At 60.2% G+C, this 12858-nt stretch overlaps 3 protein-coding genes across 6 annotated transcripts; all 3 read left to right on the top strand.

Annotated features, from left to right (window-relative positions):
• The first annotated feature begins 757 nt into the window (after positions 1-757).
• On the top strand, positions 758-5248 carry MAZ (MYC associated zinc finger protein). Of its 3 annotated transcripts, XM_087815790.1 has the most exons (6): positions 758-991; positions 1075-1931; positions 2329-2392; positions 2664-2835; positions 3641-3865; positions 4170-4249. In XM_087815790.1, the coding sequence occupies exons 1-5, from the start codon at positions 800-802 to the stop codon at positions 3841-3843; spliced, it is 1488 nt and encodes a 495-aa protein (XP_087671916.1). In that variant the 5' UTR covers positions 758-799; the 3' UTR covers positions 3844-3865; positions 4170-4249. The 3 variants fall into 3 exon arrangements, with proteins under 3 accessions (XP_087671916.1, XP_087671918.1, XP_087671917.1); XM_087815791.1 differs by lacking the exon at positions 3641-3865 and having other exon boundaries at positions 759-991; positions 4170-5248; XM_087815792.1 differs by lacking the exons at positions 2664-2835; positions 3641-3865; positions 4170-4249 and adding an exon at positions 2527-2654.
• A 972-nt stretch (positions 5249-6220) lies between these two features.
• PRRT2 (proline rich transmembrane protein 2) lies at positions 6221-9847 on the top strand. 2 transcript variants are annotated; one of them, XM_016218600.2, is made up of 3 exons: positions 6221-6379; positions 7031-7974; positions 8325-9847. In XM_016218600.2, exons 2-3 carry the CDS (start codon positions 7096-7098, stop codon positions 8517-8519), a joined length of 1074 nt encoding a protein of 357 aa, XP_016074086.1. In that variant the 5' UTR covers positions 6221-6379; positions 7031-7095; the 3' UTR covers positions 8520-9847. The 2 variants fall into 2 exon arrangements, with proteins under 2 accessions (XP_016074086.1, XP_016074085.1); XM_016218599.2 differs by having other exon boundaries at positions 7031-8410.
• Positions 9848-9943: 96 nt separating this feature from the next.
• PAGR1 (PAXIP1 associated glutamate rich protein 1) lies at positions 9944-12561 on the top strand. The gene is made up of 4 exons (XM_016218601.2): positions 9944-10100; positions 10417-10918; positions 11122-11204; positions 12148-12561. The coding sequence occupies exons 2-4, from the start codon at positions 10437-10439 to the stop codon at positions 12345-12347; spliced, it is 765 nt and encodes a 254-aa protein (XP_016074087.1). The 5' UTR covers positions 9944-10100; positions 10417-10436; the 3' UTR covers positions 12348-12561.
• The last annotated feature ends 297 nt before the right edge of the window (positions 12562-12858 follow it).

Below are 12858 nucleotides of genomic sequence, written 5' to 3'. Positions count from 1 at the left end.
CCGTCAGAGTCCCTCTCCTACCTCCCCCCTCCCGGCTGGCCTCGCGCGCGCGCACTCGAGCTCGCGCCCGCTCCAGCCTCTTGTGTGTCCTCGCGCCCCCCGCCCGCCCTCCCCGCGCGCAGTGTGCTCCGCTCCCCCCACCCTCCTCCTCCTCCTCCATTCCCCCTCCCGCCAGCCAGCCCCGCGCGCCTCCTCCCTGGGTTCCCCCCTCCCCCACTGCCGCCTCCTCCTCCTCCTCCCGCCCCAGGGTGAGCACGAGCCACCTCCCTCCCTCCCTCCGCCATGGATCCCGGCAACTGGAGCAGCTTCATCTTCCAGGTAACAACCCCCTCCCCCCGCCCCCCCTCCCCACCCCCCCGCCCGCCCGCCCTCCCTCCCGTCCCCCCCTCCGCACACCCGGTGCGCGCGCAGCTGTCCCCCTCCCTCCCTCGCGCCCTCCCCCGCCCTCCCCGAGGCGCCGGCTGGGCGCGCGCGCGGCGGGGGCCGAGGTTGCTCCCTCGCTCCCCCCACCCCGCCCCGCCAGGCTCCAACCGCCGCTGCTGCTGCCCGGGCCCCCGCCCCCGGTCCCTGGCCCCGCGGGGCCTCCCGCCCCCACCGTCGCTGCCGCGCTCCGTGGCCTGCCAGGCGCCCTCCTTCCCTCCCTCCCGGCCGGGGTGCGCGGGCGGTGGGGCGGCCCTCGGGCCATGCGTTCGGCGCGGCCCAGCCCGGCCGGCCGGGGGTGGCGCCCCGAGCCTGGGCCCCACGCGGCCCGCGCCCCCGGCCCCCGCTGAGCCCCAGGGACCCCGCCGTGGCCGAGGCCATGTTCCCCGTGTTCCCTTGCACGCTGCTGGCCCCCCCCTTCCCCGTGCTGGGCCTGGACTCCCGGGGGGTGGGCGGCCTCATGAACTCCTTCCCGCCACCTCAGGGTCACGCCCAGAACCCCCTGCAGGTCGGGGCTGAGCTCCAGTCCCGCTTCTTTGCCTCCCAGGGCTGCGCCCAGAGTCCATTCCAGGTGAGTAGTGGCCGGCCGTGGCGGGCCAGTCTGGGAGGGCGCCAACTCGCGGCCGCGGCCCACATGGTGTCTTGTCTCCGCAGGCCGCGCCGGCGCCCCCACCCACGCCCCAGGCCCCGACGGCCGAGCCCCTCCAGGTGGACTTGCTCCCGGTTCTCGCCGCCGCCCAGGAGTCCGCGGCCGCTGCCGCTGCCGCCGCCGCTGCCGCCGCAGCGGCCGCCGTTGCTGCAGCACCCCCAGCCCCGGCCACTGCTTCCACAGTGGACACAGCGGCTCTGAAGCAGCCGCCCGCGCCCCCTCCGCCGCCCCCGCCGGTATCCGCGACCGCTGCTGAGGCCGCGCCTCCTGTTTCTGCCGCCACCATCGCCGCAGCCGCAGCTACCGCCGTCGTAGCCCCAACCTCGACGGTCGCTGTGGCCCCGGTTGCATCTGCCTTGGAGAAGAAGACAAAGAGCAAGGGGCCCTACATTTGCGCCCTGTGCGCCAAGGAGTTCAAGAACGGCTACAACCTCCGGAGGCACGAGGCCATCCACACGGGAGCCAAGGCCGGCAGAGTCCCTTCGGGTGCTATGAAGATGCCCACCATGGTGCCCCTGAGCCTTCTGAGCGTGCCCCAACTGAGCGGAGCCGGTGGCGGCGGAGGAGAAGCGGGTGCAGGCGGCGGAGCGGCTGCAGTGGCTGCCGGTGGCGTAGTGACCACGACCGCCTCGGGAAAGCGCATCCGGAAGAACCACGCCTGTGAGATGTGCGGCAAGGCCTTCCGCGACGTCTACCATCTGAACCGACACAAGCTGTCGCACTCCGACGAGAAGCCCTACCAGTGCCCTGTGTGCCAACAGCGCTTCAAGCGCAAGGACCGCATGAGCTACCACGTGCGCTCACATGACGGCGCTGTGCACAAGCCCTACAACTGCTCCCACTGTGGCAAGAGCTTCTCCCGGTGTGCACGGGGGCCCAGGGCCTTGGCCGCTCACTAGGCGGTGGGAGGGAGGGGCTGCGATGAAGGTGGCCTGGCCTTGGCTGGTGGGGAGGGAGAGGTTTCTGAGGATGGGGACTGGGAGCCACTCCCAAGGAGGAGGGAGAAAAGCCTCTCTGGGTTACCAGGGAGCAGGGGGTGGTACTTAGCAAAGGAGGTGGGTCCTTGGATTGTTGGAAAGCTTGGCGTGGACAACGCAGCCCAGCTCCAGGGGAGGGATTTCCTGCCTAACTAGGACTCTAAAGTCCCGGGCTTGGGAGAAAATGCAGGGACCTTTGAAAGGCCTCCTGTACTAGGTTAGGCAGATTTGGGGGCATCTCCACACCCCAGGGCCCTAACCCCAACCCCAACGTATCCCCAGGCCGGATCACCTCAACAGTCACGTCAGACAAGTGCACTCAACAGAACGGCCCTTCAAATGTGAGGTAGGAAGCCCGCCTCTTTCTGTCTTGGTTTTCATGATTTTGATCCTCATTATAGTTGTCTGAGTTCAGCCTCTCAGACCCCCTTTTTCTCTCTTTTTGCTTTTTCACTCCCATTTTCTCATCCCTTCTTCAAGGCCTCATCGTCTCACTCCCATTTCCTACAGAGCAAAGATCCCCAAGATTCTGATTCCTTTAACCTCTTGTTCCCCTCTCCCTACTCCCTGAAGCTTTAACTCTCCTGACACCCCCCACACCCCTCCCCCTTCCCCAGAAATGTGAGGCAGCTTTTGCTACCAAGGATCGACTGCGGGCGCACACAGTACGACATGAGGAGAAGGTGCCATGTCATGTATGTGGCAAGATGCTGAGCTCGGCTTATATTTCGGACCACATGAAGGTGCACAGCCAGGGCCCTCACCATGTCTGTGAGCTCTGCAACAAAGGTACATGCTGAGGGATGCTGGGAGGGCCAGGGACAAAGGGTGGGGACAAAGCCAGAAGCCCTTTCACAGATGTGAGTTAAAGGTGCTGTAGCTGAGAGCTCGTGGCATCTAGAGCCCTTTAGGAAGCAAATGAAGCAACATTGGGACCACTGAACATCATTAAGTTCTAAGAGATCATGGCTAGAAGAAATCTACTAGAAAGAGCCAGCTTCTGGGTGTGCGTGGGGAGAATGGGAGTGGGACTTGGCTGCTTTAGGGGAGGAGTGGTCAAGAGCGCCAGTGCCCAAGGGTTGAGAGACAAGGTTTCAGCTGTGCAGCCACAAGTTCTCACCTCCGGCTCCTGGGACCAGTGGAATACATCGGCAGGAGTTTAACAAGCACGCACCCTGCCCCAGCAGCAGAGAGAGTTGCTTTTAAATAGATCTGCTTATTCACTGAATAATTGGGCTGAGATTGTGTGGGGCACTGGAGGGAGGGGACACAGCCGTCTGTATTGAGGGTTAACGCTTCAAGTGGCTAGAAATTGAGTGGCCTGTCACCCCAGGAGAGATCCCCCAGCCATGGAGAATGGGTTCTGGGTACCAGTGCCAAGGAGTGGACACTACTCAATCAGGTCCCAAGCTCAGGGTGGGGCTGTAACTTACCAGCCCCAGCAGAGTAGTTGGCCCCAGGTTACCAAGGATGTGGGAGGAGGACAGGGCCATCTGAGGAGGGTGTCCCCAGCCTAGGAGAACAACCCCGTCTCTGGGGTCTCCACCTGGCTGACCCCATCCCCCCATCCCAATCCACCCCCCCCCCCCAATAGGCTTCACCACGGCAGCATACCTGCGCATCCACGCGGTGAAGGACCATGGGCTCCAGGCCCCGCGGGCTGACCGCATCCTGTGCAAGCTGTGCAGCGTGCACTGCAAGACCCCTGCCCAGCTGGCCGGCCACATGCAGACCCATCTAGGGGGGGCCACCCCCCCTGTCCCGGGAGATGCCCCCCAGCCACAGCCCACCTGCTGAGGGGGACCCCCGCACCCACCAGGCAAGGCGTGGGGCATGGCTGGGGGGAGGTGGTGTGTGTGGGACAAGGGGGCTCAAGGGGCCCAATAGGGGATCTTAGGAAGGCCAGGGATGTCCATCTATCACTCAAGTTAGGGAGACTTCTGGGGACAGGGAGGGCCCTTCAGGAGAACTGGGCAAAGATGCAGGCCTAAGCCTCTGGGAACCAAACAGGAAGTGAGCAACGGCTGTGTCCCAAGGGAGGGAGTCTGGGAAAGAGTCTGGGGCAAGGGGCAAGGCTCTTGCCATTCAGGTGGCGCTGTGATCTGGTGTTTCTCACCATGCAGGTACCGGTGAGGTCTGTCCAATGGCAGCGGCGGCGGCAGCAGCAGCAGCGGCAGCTGCATCAGTGGCAGCCCCTCCCACAGCTGTGGGCTCCCTCTCTGGGGCTGAGGGGGTGCCTGTGAGCTCTCAGCCACTTCCCTCCCAGCCCTGGTGAACTCCTAGTTGGTGAGGGGGAGAGAGGAGAATGGAGGAAAGTCCCTTGGTACCATCTTCTTTCCCCCCTTCTCTTCCTACCAACTCTTCACTGCTTTCCCCACCACCCAAGGAGCCTCCTGAAGGAAAGGAGGAAGAAATGTTTTCTTAGGGGAATTCACTAGGTTTTAACGATTTGTTTCTCCTGCTCCTCTCTTCTCCCTATCAGACCTGACCCCACACACACCTGTCCCCTTGGTTGTGTTGAAGCCCCCTGGACAGTAGGCAGGGGTGGCAGAGGACAGGAGTGGCCACTGCCCTTACCACCTCTCCTCTCTGTAACCCCCTGCCCTGCCCTTCCAGGGATTTGTGAGCCTTCTTCCTTGATGGTCCTTCTTGCTCTCCTTCCAGTCCCCCCCTACTGTCTGCTGCCCCTCCCTGGGGAGTTGGTGCTTTTTTTTTTTCCAGGGGGAGGGAGGAGAGAAAGGAGGGGAATTAAAGATTCTGTCCTACTAGAGAGGGGGAAAGGTGAGATTTGAGAAGGGACAGAAGCAGGGAAGGCAAAGGTTGTACCTTCATAAGGTGGGGTTGTTTAGGGTCAAGCCCTAAGCATCATCCTACTTAAGAATCTGTCAGGGGAAAACAAATCAAGGGGAGCAAAAGGAGCCACTTGGGCCAGAGGCAGGACAAGAGATGGAACTTTAGGAGGTCAGGGTAAATGGGGAGATCCAGGGACTAGAGGTGCTGCCTGGAGGTGGGGGGAAGGCAGCTGCAGTGTCTCCCCCTTTCCTCTTCCACCCCAGCCCTGGCCTTTTCATCCCTCTCCCCCAAGATAGAAGCTGTGGCCCTGGCCATGTCATCGTGTTCCTGTGTCCCCTGCATGTTCCCTACCCTTCACCCCCTCCTCTTGGCGTGGATCCCATTACAATAAATTTTAAATAAAAACTTGGCTCTGGATTGAATGAATTGCTCTCACCAAAGTCCCTGTTCCACCCCCAAGGGGTTTCTTCTTGGGCCTAGCATCAGTCCCAGCCTTGCTCTGTCTTCTGCAGCTCTTGCTCCTCCCCAGAGGCAGCACAAGTGGTTGCAGCCCAGATTCAGGGTGACGCCAAGTCTCCAGAGGCTGTGGAGAGCAAGTTCCGGGACTCCCAGGGCGGATGGGTACCTAATCTGGACAGGACCAGAATAGCCAGCCACAGCGGGTTTGAAGAGGCCTGGGTCAGAAACCCGAACAGTTGGTAGAACCCAGCCAAATACCTACATGCCCTTAAAGGCCCTGAGAGGTGACTGACGCGGAGGATGTAGCTTCAGAAAGGCTGGGAAGTCTGAGCCCTAGGACCGGGAGCCGTGAGGTTGAAAATAAAACTGCACTTGTCCCTTGGCACGGTCCACCCTGCCTTCACTTGGTCCTCTGCCACAGCCTCTTGGCACTGTTCCAGGCTACTGCAGCCTCTGCCCTACCCCTTGGAATTCCCCAGCCCCTGATCCTTATCAGGGACCCTTTTCTTGAGCCTTCCAGTACCAATTTCTGCTGCTGCTGCTTTGGTAGAGGTACTTTCTGCGGGCTCCCCAAGTTTTGCCTCATCTCCCTTCCCCTCTTTTCCTCTCGTAGGGGTGCGTCCACCCGGTATTTCCTGTCTCCGTGGACCTGCCTCTCCTCGCAGACCCCTCCGTTTCACCCAACCCTTTGCCTCTGCCATGACCCCCAGTGACCGTTGGCGGGAGGGGCCCGGGACTTGGGGAGGGGATACCCCCAAGAGGTGCGCGTGGGAAGGAGCAGGGAGGTGGCGCGAGTGGTCCCCCAGCCAGTTGCCTGGGCAACACGGCCTGGCACGCGCGGCTCCCTTGGGCGGACCTAGAGGGGCGGGGGCAGCGCCCGTGCGGCGGCAGCAGAGCGTAGGGGAGGGGACCTGAGAGGAGGGGACGAGCAGAGCAGAGCGGAGGGGAGACCTGCAGCCTCCCTCCCTCGCTGACTTGATCTCTCCCGGGCTGCGGCTGCTGCAGCGGCAGCAACGGTGGTGGTGGCGGCGGCGGCGGTGGCAGCTGCAGCAGAGGGAGCAGTCTGGCGGCCAGCACTGAGGTGAGGCGGGAATGGACTGAGGCTATGGGTAGGAGTGGACGGACAGACTGCAGACGCCAGGCAGGGCTGCACTGCACGGGAATTCGGGCGCCCGGCCTACTGGCTGCTGGTGTTGGGCGCGCCAACCCAATGGAAGGAGGAGGCGCCGGGGGCAAGGGGATCCCTGGGAGGGGCTGAGAAGGGGCTCAGAGGAGATGCCCAGGCCCTCAGGGAGGAGGGGGGACATCTGCGCCCCAAACACGCAGCAAGAAAACCGCACCCACTGGCGCCCAGGTAGGAGGGAAGGGTGCAGGAGTGGAATGTGAGTATGGGGCCTCTGCCTGTCGGAGTATATGGTGTCTACACAGCTTAATTCTGAGGTGCTGGGCATCTGCTAAGATCTGGGAGGCCGGATCTTGTTGGGGGTACCCAGGAAGAGACCATGGGGAGGATCCTGTTTACAAAAGGGTTAATCTTCCCAGAGTTCTCCAAGCAGAAGAATTTGAACAGAGCACTCCTCCCCAGAGATGTCCCACCCCAAGGCAAAGGAAACCCCAACTTTTCTTCCTCTCCCCAGAGGCAGCCCAAGGCTGGCCCTGAGACAGGAGCATAACCCTCCTGCTGCAGTGCTGAGAGCTGTTCTTCTCACACCAGGCTTGTCTCCTCCTCCAGGATTTGCTGCTGTCTCTGCTGCTCCATCCTCCCCACAGAGGCCCTCTCCCCTCTCCCATCACAAGATGGCAGCCAGCAGCTCTAAAGTCTCTGAGATGAAGGGGATAGAAGAGGGTCCCCAGACCCAGGGAGAAGGGTCTGGCCATTCCAAGGCTGGAACTGGCCCTCTCCAGGTCCCAGCTGTGGTCCCAGATGAGCCAGAGGCCCTGCAGCCAGGTCCAGACATCACTGTGGCCCCTGTGGACTCAGAGCCCAAGGCTGGGCTGGCTCCAGAAATCACAGAGACCCCAACAGGGGCCCCAGAAACAGCCCAGGCCAAAGACCTTAGCTCAAGCCCAGGAGGGGAACCAAAAGCCAACTCCAGCCCCAAAGAAGCATGCCAAGAGCCAGCATCCAAACCAGAAGTGAGCAAAGAGGCCACTGCAGACCAGGAGTCGGACCTGGAATCTGCAGGCCTGTTTGAGCCAGCCTCAGAGCCCACTCCCCAGCCGGACCTCCAGTCAGGTTCCCAGCCCACCCCCAAGCCAGCCCTTCAGACTGAGCCCCCTACCCAGGAGGACCCCACCCGTGAGGTCCTGACTGAGAGTGTGGGGGAAAAGCAGGAGAATGGGGCAGTGGTTGCCCTGCAGGCTGGCGATGGGGAAGAGGGTCCAGCCCCCCAGCCTCACTCATCGCCCTCAACAAAAAACGCCCCAGCCAATGGAGCACCCCCCCGCGTGTTGCAGCAGCTTGTTGAGGAGGACCGAGTAGGAAGGGCTCACAGTGGGCATCCAGGATCTCCCCGAGGTAGCCTGAGCCGCCACCCTAGCTCCCAGCTAGCAGGATCTGGAGTAGAGGGGGGTGAAGGCACCCAGAAACCTCGGGACTACATCATCCTCGCCATCCTGTCCTGCTTCTGCCCCATGTGGCCTGTCAACATCGTGGCCTTCGCTTATGCCGTTATGGTGAGCCCCACGGGACCCTGGCCCAAGCCTGCTGTGGCTCCCCGCTTCCTGCACTGGAACAAAGCCCCAGGAGTAGCCTGGCTTTCCCTCTCTGCATGGATCTCACTTCCAAATGACAGGACTTCACCCTCTGAGCCACTATTGCCCCACCCCTTCAGGTGGGAGGGGTGTCCAGACGTGTTTCACACAGCCTTGCTGACCTGTGCCCCCTTCCCCCTGCCTCTCCAACTCTCCTTCCTCTCTTACCATGGGTTGGCCTATCTCCTCTGGATGACTCTTTCACCTGATCCGTGCTGGGCTGGCTTCTCCTGACCTGGGCCATGGTGCCCCACTCCTCACCCTAACCTCAGTCCCGGAACAGTCTGCAGCAGGGGGATGTGGATGGGGCCCAGCGTCTGGGTCGAGTGGCCAAGCTCCTAAGCATCGTGGCGCTGGTAGGGGGGGTCCTCATCATCATCGCTTCCTGCGTCATCAACTTAGGCGGTGAGTGGGGGTCTGGGACAGGCTGGGAGGAATGGAAGGGTTGGCAAGGGCAGCTTTACTAACCCCTGACCCTGCTCTCTCCTGTCTGTCTTCCCTCCTTCTCCTTTGTCTCTCCTTGTCGTTGTCCCCCCCCACTGTCTCTGTCTCTGTTCCTCCCTCTCCTCTTCCACAGTGTATAAATGAGGGGCTCTGCCCTGCATTCCAAGACTTTTCTTCCTGTTGGGAGCTGTTTTGGGCCCATCCTCCCTTCTCCCCTGCAGGGAGCCCAATCGATGGCCCAGGCCCGCACCCATAGGGACCAAGGGAGCCTGAGCAGCCTTGTTTACAGCTTCCTTCCTGCTCCTGCATCTTGCCAGGCTCCTGTGCCAACTGTAGGCCTCCCTTCTCCCTGCACTGTTTCCAGTCTCCCTGCACTTCTGCCTGCAGCCAGTCTGGCCCCTTGGCCTCTCTATCCCTGCACTTCTGGAAACCTCCCTGAACATCTCCCAACCTCTTTTTGCCCTCAGCCTTCCTGCATCTCTCCCAACCTTCTTGCACTTCTTCCAACCTCCCAAATTACCTGCACCTCAAACCTGGTCTCCACCCCCCACCCCTCAACTTTCATTGTCTTGTGCCATCTTCCCCCATTCCTTTCTTCCTTCTCTCCTTTATCATCTCTCCTTCCCTCTCCATATGCTCCACCCCGGTCCTCTTCCTGCCTCATCTCCTCCTCAGCATCTTTTCCTCCTCTAAGGATCCTCTCCTCCACCCTGCTGCCACTATTTATTCTGCAAAAACTCCAGCACTTAGATCAGGCTGGGGAAGGGCAGCATGTCAGGAGAGGACTCTCTAGCCTGGGGCTGTTCTCTGCTGGGACCACCCGGGTCCGGATGCCTCCAGGGTGCCACAGGGTCGAGAGCTGGCGAGCCAGGGCTCCTTTGGGGACTTGTGCAGGAGTGGTGAGCGCTGTTCCAAACAGGCACCTGGGAGAAGGGAGGGGTGCAGCTGTTGACCCTCCCTGGTCAGCCTTAATTGACCTGCCTCACCTGGGCTTTTTAACCCAGTGGGCAAGTTTCTTAAAGGCGGGGACTGGGGTCACTCACATGCTTTGTAACGAAAGAACCCCCCAAATAGGACCAAAGCTCCTAATCTCAAGGAGCGAGGGAGGGGCGGGGAGCTATATAATAATTATTTTCTAAGAGCAGGTGGGAGACGTGTTGCACGCGACAGTCGCTAGGGAGGCGGAGACCGAGCTACGACGAGGTTGGGAATTAGCGGGTTTTTTTGTTTTCTGGGGAAAAAAAAAAAACCAAAAGTCTAAAAAAAAAAGGATACATCAGACTGATTATCCCTTTTTGTATGCCGGATGCTGCATGAGTCTGAAACACCAATAAATGGAGACTGCATGAAACTCGCTTCTAGCCTCAGTTAGTCCTCACGTTGGTCCGCCAGCGGGTGCGCAAGTCCTGCCCCTTTCGCGGGGGGACGGGCCCCGCGGCCATCTTTCCTGTGGGCCGGAGCGGCGCCCCGGCGCCCACCTGCGCATGTGCGAGCCTTCCCTCGCTCGCGGGCCGAGTAGCTCTACTGGAGCGGAGCCTCCGCGCCATCTCGGTGCGCCTGCGTACTGCGACCCTGCGCAGCCCGCGAGGCGGTCTCGGCTCCAGGTGCGTGCGGCGGGCGGGGGCGGCGCCGCGAGGTGTGGAGAGGGGCGGTGTGACGGCCGAAGGCGAGAAGAGCGGGCCCGCGGGGAGAGGGGTTCCTGCGGTTCCCTGGGAACCTCGGGTACCGGATCTCAGTCCGTGGGGCGGGGTCCTTGGAGGAAATTGAGCGCCCCCTCCTGGGCACGGGCGGTCTGGTCGCAGGGGCCGCTGTTGGAGTCTGATTGGTTGGAGAGACATCCTTAGGGACACCCCTGGGGAACCCAGTTCCGGGGGGACGGGGGGGTCCCCAACTTAGTATTCCTGCCTCCTATAATCGCAGGGTTCCTTCCCTAGTGGCTTATGTCCCTTGTCCGGGGTCATGGAGACATTGTGGCCACCGCGGCGGCGCCTCTGTCTGAAGAAGGAGAAGTGACCTCCGGCCTCCAAGCTCTGGCCGTGGGAGATACCGGGGGCCCTGCGGCTTCGGCCAATAAAGCCGAGGAAGAGGGGGAAAGAGCCCGGGAGGAGGCCGAGCGTGAGGGGTCTGGGACCGAGGAGGTGCAGGGCGAAGCCCCCTGCGCCGAGGGGGAAGAGCATGCCGAGGGAGAATCCGAGGACTGGTGCGTGCCCTGCAGTGATGAGGAGGTGGAGCTGCCCGCGGACGGGCAGGCCTGGATGCCGCCCCCCTCCGAAATCCGGCGGCTCTACGAACTGCTGGCTGCGCAGGGCACCCTGGAGCTCCAGGCCGAGATCCTGCCCCGCCGGCCACCCACGCCGGAGGCTCAGAGTGAGGAGGAGAGATCCGACGAGGAGCCAGAGGCCAAAGAGGAGGAAGAGGAAAAGTGAGGGCACACCCTTACACCTTGTCCCTGGGCTGCTCCCCTGAAGCCAGGAGGAAATAGGGAGGGGAGGTGGGACCCAGGAGCATGGACAATGGAGGGAGGGAAGAGAGAGGGAGAAAAAGAGCTGGCAGGCTGGGGGAAGCATAGGTGTGGGTGTTTGGGGAGACCACCCTCACCCTTCACTCTCTGTCCACCTGTCCCAGACCGCATATGCCCACAGAATTTGACTTTGATGATGAACCAATGACACCAAAGGATTCCCTGATTGATCGGAGACGCACCCCAGGTACTGACAAGAGGGAGGGAAGACTTGGGGGGAGGTGAAGGGCCTCTGCTCCTACTTACCCAAAAAGTGACTCTCTACAAGAAGCCTTTGTGTGGTGCCTTGGTTGCTATACAAAGTGTTGCAAGAGAGAGCATTCACACAATGGTGCTATCCTTTCAGCTTACATTGATAGCCCTATATTTCTTTAAGAGACTATCACAGGTAATTCTATCATGGCTCCCATTTCTTTATGTCCATCTCCCCAGAAGGCCAAGTCTTGCTGGTCATTCATTAATATCTAGATCCACACCCTTATACTACTGTATACATCTCCTAACCTGACCCAGTTTTCACCCTATATGCCTTCCTAGAACTGACCCTTAGAGCCATTCTTGATTTCTTTTTCTCTTATTCCAACATCCACGCCAGCAGCAGCAAGTCCAGTAGCTCTGCCTCCACAACATTTCCAAGTTCATCTGCTACTCTCCACCTTCAACACCATACGCTTATCCAAGCCACCATCTCTTGTCTGGATAGTTGCAATAGCTCCTAACTCGTCTCCCTGCCTCCAATCTCAGTGACCAGAATGATCCTTTTAGAACATAAATCATGTTACTTCTCTGTTTAAAATCCTCCAAAGGTTTCCATTGCTGAGGGGAAAGGGGAGAGCATGTCAAGAGGGAATCCACCTGCCGTCGAGGCTTCCAAAGGCATTTCCATTTAAAATAAGAGAGCCAAACTCCTTATCATGGCCTCCACCTAATTTCTTTGGCCTCATCTTTCACGTCTCCCCAGCTCTCTACACTCTTTGAACAGACCTCCCTGTTTCTACTCTGAGGCCTTTGCACTTGCTCTTCCAGTGCCTGGGATGGTTTCTCCAGGTAATTCCCCAAGTGATTAGTAACATCCAGGCAAGTGCGTACTGGCTCACTCCCTTTCACGTTTCTCACCTTCCTTTCTCCAGGAAGCTCAGCCCGGAGCCAGAAACGGGAAGCCCGCCTGGACAAAGTCCTCTCAGACATGAAACGACACAAGAAGCTGGAGGAGCAGATCCTTCGTACTGGCAGGGACCTGTTCAGCCTGGACTCAGAGGACCCCAGCCCCAACAGCCCCCCACTCCGGTCCTCTGGGAGTAGTCTCTTCCCCCGGCAGCGGAAATACTGACTGGTGCTGCCTTAGCAGTGTGTGTACTGCTGGGCCTTGGTCTTCCTTCCCTAACCCTGAGTGCTGGGAGACTTAGGAAGAGGAAACTCCAAGCTCCTAACACAGCACCCTGCCACAAAGAGGGCACATGTGTGTGTGTGTGTGTTTTCTGTTGAACACCTGTTTAGAGAACTGGACTGAAATTTATGAATCTAAAATAAAAAATACAGCCCTAGCCGGTTTTGCTCAGTGGTTAGAGCATCTGCCTGAGGACTGAAGGGTCCCAGGTTCGATTCCAGCTAAGGGCACATACCTCGGTTGCAGGCCTGATCCCTGGCCCTGCCGGGGCACGTGCAGGAGGCAACCAATCGATGTGTGTCTCTCACATCGATGTGTCCCCCCCCCCCCCACTCTCTGAAAAGCAATGGAAAAAATATCCTCAGGAGAGGATAAAAATAAAATAAAGATACGAAGCTATCTCCTCTCAGAGGAGTGGCCGCAGCTGGGGCCCTAACAGTTGTGGAAGGCAGAA

The sequence above is a fragment of the Miniopterus natalensis genome, chromosome 3 (assembly GCF_054644295.1).
Source record: "Miniopterus natalensis isolate mMinNat1 chromosome 3, mMinNat1.hap1, whole genome shotgun sequence".
NCBI classification, from domain to species: Eukaryota; Metazoa; Chordata; class Mammalia; order Chiroptera; family Miniopteridae; genus Miniopterus; species Miniopterus natalensis.
Note: the sequence above shows the minus strand (reverse complement) of the source record. Positions and strands in the feature narration are given on the sequence as shown.

Excerpts from the sequence above, each read along its gene's own strand:
- MAZ (XM_087815790.1), top strand. The coding sequence starts at position 800 with ATGTTCCCCGTGTTCCCTTGCACGCTGCTGGCCCCCCCCTTCCCCGTG. Across the intron at positions 1,932-2,328 it reads TGTGGCAAGAGCTTCTCCCG|GCCGGATCACCTCAACAGTC; the intron begins GTGTGCACGGGG and ends ACGTATCCCCAG. Across the intron at positions 2,393-2,663 it reads AACGGCCCTTCAAATGTGAG|AAATGTGAGGCAGCTTTTGC; the intron begins GTAGGAAGCCCG and ends CCCCTTCCCCAG.
- PRRT2 (XM_016218599.2), top strand. The coding sequence starts at position 7,096 with ATGGCAGCCAGCAGCTCTAAAGTCTCTGAGATGAAGGGGATAGAAGAG.
- PAGR1 (XM_016218601.2), top strand. The coding sequence starts at position 10,437 with ATGTCCCTTGTCCGGGGTCATGGAGACATTGTGGCCACCGCGGCGGCG. Across the intron at positions 10,919-11,121 it reads AAAGAGGAGGAAGAGGAAAA|ACCGCATATGCCCACAGAAT; the intron begins GTGAGGGCACAC and ends CACCTGTCCCAG. Across the intron at positions 11,205-12,147 it reads TGATCGGAGACGCACCCCAG|GAAGCTCAGCCCGGAGCCAG; the intron begins GTACTGACAAGA and ends TCCTTTCTCCAG.